At 51.7% G+C, this 2,500-nt stretch overlaps 1 protein-coding gene across 1 annotated transcript in view; it reads left to right on the top strand.

The window, feature by feature from the left end:
- LOC113827861 (uncharacterized) overlaps positions 1–33 on the top strand; it is a 4,321-nt gene extending 4,288 nt beyond the window's left edge. The window contains exon 4 of the mRNA XM_070130134.1: positions 1–33. This exon is cut by the window's left edge and continues 660 nt beyond it. Coding sequence (XP_069986235.1) covers positions 1–33 — 33 coding nt within the window.
- Positions 34–2,500: the final 2,467 nt, after the last annotated feature.

Raw genomic sequence — 2,500 nt, 5'->3', positions numbered from 1 at the left:
CAACATGGCGAGGTGTCGGCGCAACGCTCTTGAGTTATTTTTATTGCGGCGAGAAGAAGGAGAGAAGAGGAGGAGAAGAAAAAAAAATCGGACCGCATTAAATCATTTGCCCCTTTTTCTCATTGTGTGCCGCCGAGATGGGGATTTTGTCCGCGCCCTTGCAACGCTGGTTTCAATTATTACTTTGGGGCTACATGGCGAGATTAAAAATATGGATCTGGTGCTTCATCTGCACGCGTTTAAATGTTTATAATTGAATTCTGCAGGTTCGTTTCTATCAGTTTGCAGTGGCTGTGATTTCTTCTATCTCCGTTTCTCGTTCTCATCCATAGTTAACGACTTTTTTTTTTTTTTTTAGTTTTTCATTCCCAAGAAATGGTAGATATAAAGAAAAAGGAAAACAAAAAACTCGCACATGAGGAAGGAACTTGATATTGATTAATCACCTGTGCTAATGCCGTCACTATCAGGGTCACTTTAGTGTTGATTCGGGATTTTCGTTTGTGTGTAAAATGTGAACCATTACTACCGTAGCTGAGAGATAGGATTGAAAATGTAGATAAGTTTATGCCTGTGTTTCGTTTGCATATATCAGAATTATTGTGATAGCAAGTGAATCATAATTATTTGAAAGTTTTAGAGAGATTTTCTCTCTATCTATCTATCTATTTATCTTTCTCTCCTCTCCCTCCCCCATTCCTTCCTTCACTCGATCCCTCCCTCTCTACCTCCCACCCTCCTTCCCTCTCTCCCTCCTTCTCTCCCCCCTCTCTTCCTCCCACCCTCCTTCCCTCCCTTCGTCCTTCTCTCCTCCTTCTCTTCCTCCCACCCTCCTTCCCTTTCTTCCTCCTTCCCTCCTTCCCTCTCACCTTCCTCCTTTTCTCCACCTCTCTTCCTCCCACCCTCCTTCCCTCTCTCCCTCCTTCTCTCCCGTTTCTCTTCCTCCCATCCTCCTTCCCTCCCACCTACCTCCTCTCACCCTTCTCTTCCTCCCTCCCTCCTTCCCTCCCCTTCCTCCTTCTCTCCCGCTCTCTTCCTCCCACCTTCCCTCCCTCTCTCCCTCCTTCACTCTCACCCTTTCCCTCTCTCTCTCTCTCCTTCCCTCCCATCCTCCTCCTGTCACCCTTCCCTCCCTCCCTCCCTCCTTCCCTCCCTCCCTCCCTCCTTCCCTCCCTCCTTCCCTCCCTCCCTCCTTCCCTCTCACCCCACCCATGCATTTGCCAAACCTCCTTATCACAAAGGGCGAAACGAGAACGAGAGCAAAGTGGGCGTCTTCCCCATAAGGGCCGGGAACTGCCCAGCTGAATGACCTGCTGAAGGTGTGGCCGTGTAAGGGCGTGGGGGAGAGGGGGAGGGGGGAGGGGCTGGGTTTAGCAAGAAGGGAGAAGGAAAGGAGGAGGAGGAGGAGGGAGGTGATGGGAGGAGGAAGGAGAAGGGAAAAGGAAGGAGGTGGAAGGAAGAGAAGGGTGAAGGGAGAAGGAGGGAAAAGGGATATTGAAGGAGGGGAAAGGGGAAGGAAGGAGACGAAGAGAGAAGGAGGGAGAAGGGAGATTGAAGGAGGGAAACAGGGAAGGAAGGAGAAGACAGAAGGAGGGTGAAGGGAGATTGAAGGAGGGAAACGGGGAAGGAAGGGAAAGACAGAAGGAGGGAGAAGGGGGATTGAAGGAGGGAGACGGGAGGAAGGAGAAGACAGAAGAAGGGAGAAGGGAGATTGAAGGAGGGAAATGGGGAAGGAAGGAAAAGACAGAAGGAGGGAGAAGGGAGATTGAAGGAGGGAAACGGGAGGAACGAGAAGACAGAAGGAGGGAGAAGGGAGATTGAAGGAGGGAAACGGGGAAGGAAGGAGAAGACAGAAGGAGGGAGAAGGGAGACTGAAGGAGGGAAACGGGGAAGGAAGGAGGACAATGGAGAAGGAGGGAGAAGGGAGATTGAAGGAGGGAAACGGGGAAGGAAGGAGGACAATGGAGAAGGAGGGAGAAGGGAGATTGAAGGAGGGGAACAGGAAAGGAAGGAGAAGACAGAAGGAGGGAGAAGGGAGACTGAAGGAGGGAAACGGGGAAGGAAGGAGGACAATGGAGAAGGAGGGAGAAGGGAGATTGAAGGAGGGGAACAGGGAAGGAAGGAGAAGAAGCCCTGTTACACTGAGGGAGTTTGCGGATGATGGAAACTCGACAGGGGGGGGGATGTGTAACGCCGCCTCCATGAATATTTAGCCGGACGCGCCCTTCTGCCGTGCCAGGGGGAAGGGGCAGCAAACACCGTTGTTCTGAGATGTCCCTGGGTTCGTCTGCGTCCGTCCGAGACCTCTCTTCTGTGTCTGTAAGTTGCGCGTCCTCCCGCTCCTCACTCTCGGCAGCGCTTGGCGAGCAGATCTCACACGAGCGGAGTGGGGATTCCCGCGACGAAGTCAATCTCCATAAATATTGGAGGGAGACACCGCAGCCCAAAGTAACACAACGTCCTCAAAATATTACTCTAGCCACGACAAATTTAGTAATGG

Source organism: Penaeus vannamei, chromosome 15 (assembly GCF_042767895.1).
Source record: "Penaeus vannamei isolate JL-2024 chromosome 15, ASM4276789v1, whole genome shotgun sequence".
NCBI classification, from domain to species: Eukaryota; Metazoa; Arthropoda; class Malacostraca; order Decapoda; family Penaeidae; genus Penaeus; species Penaeus vannamei.
The sequence above is the reverse complement of the archived record's forward strand: the minus strand, read 5'-3'. Positions and strand labels throughout refer to the sequence as shown.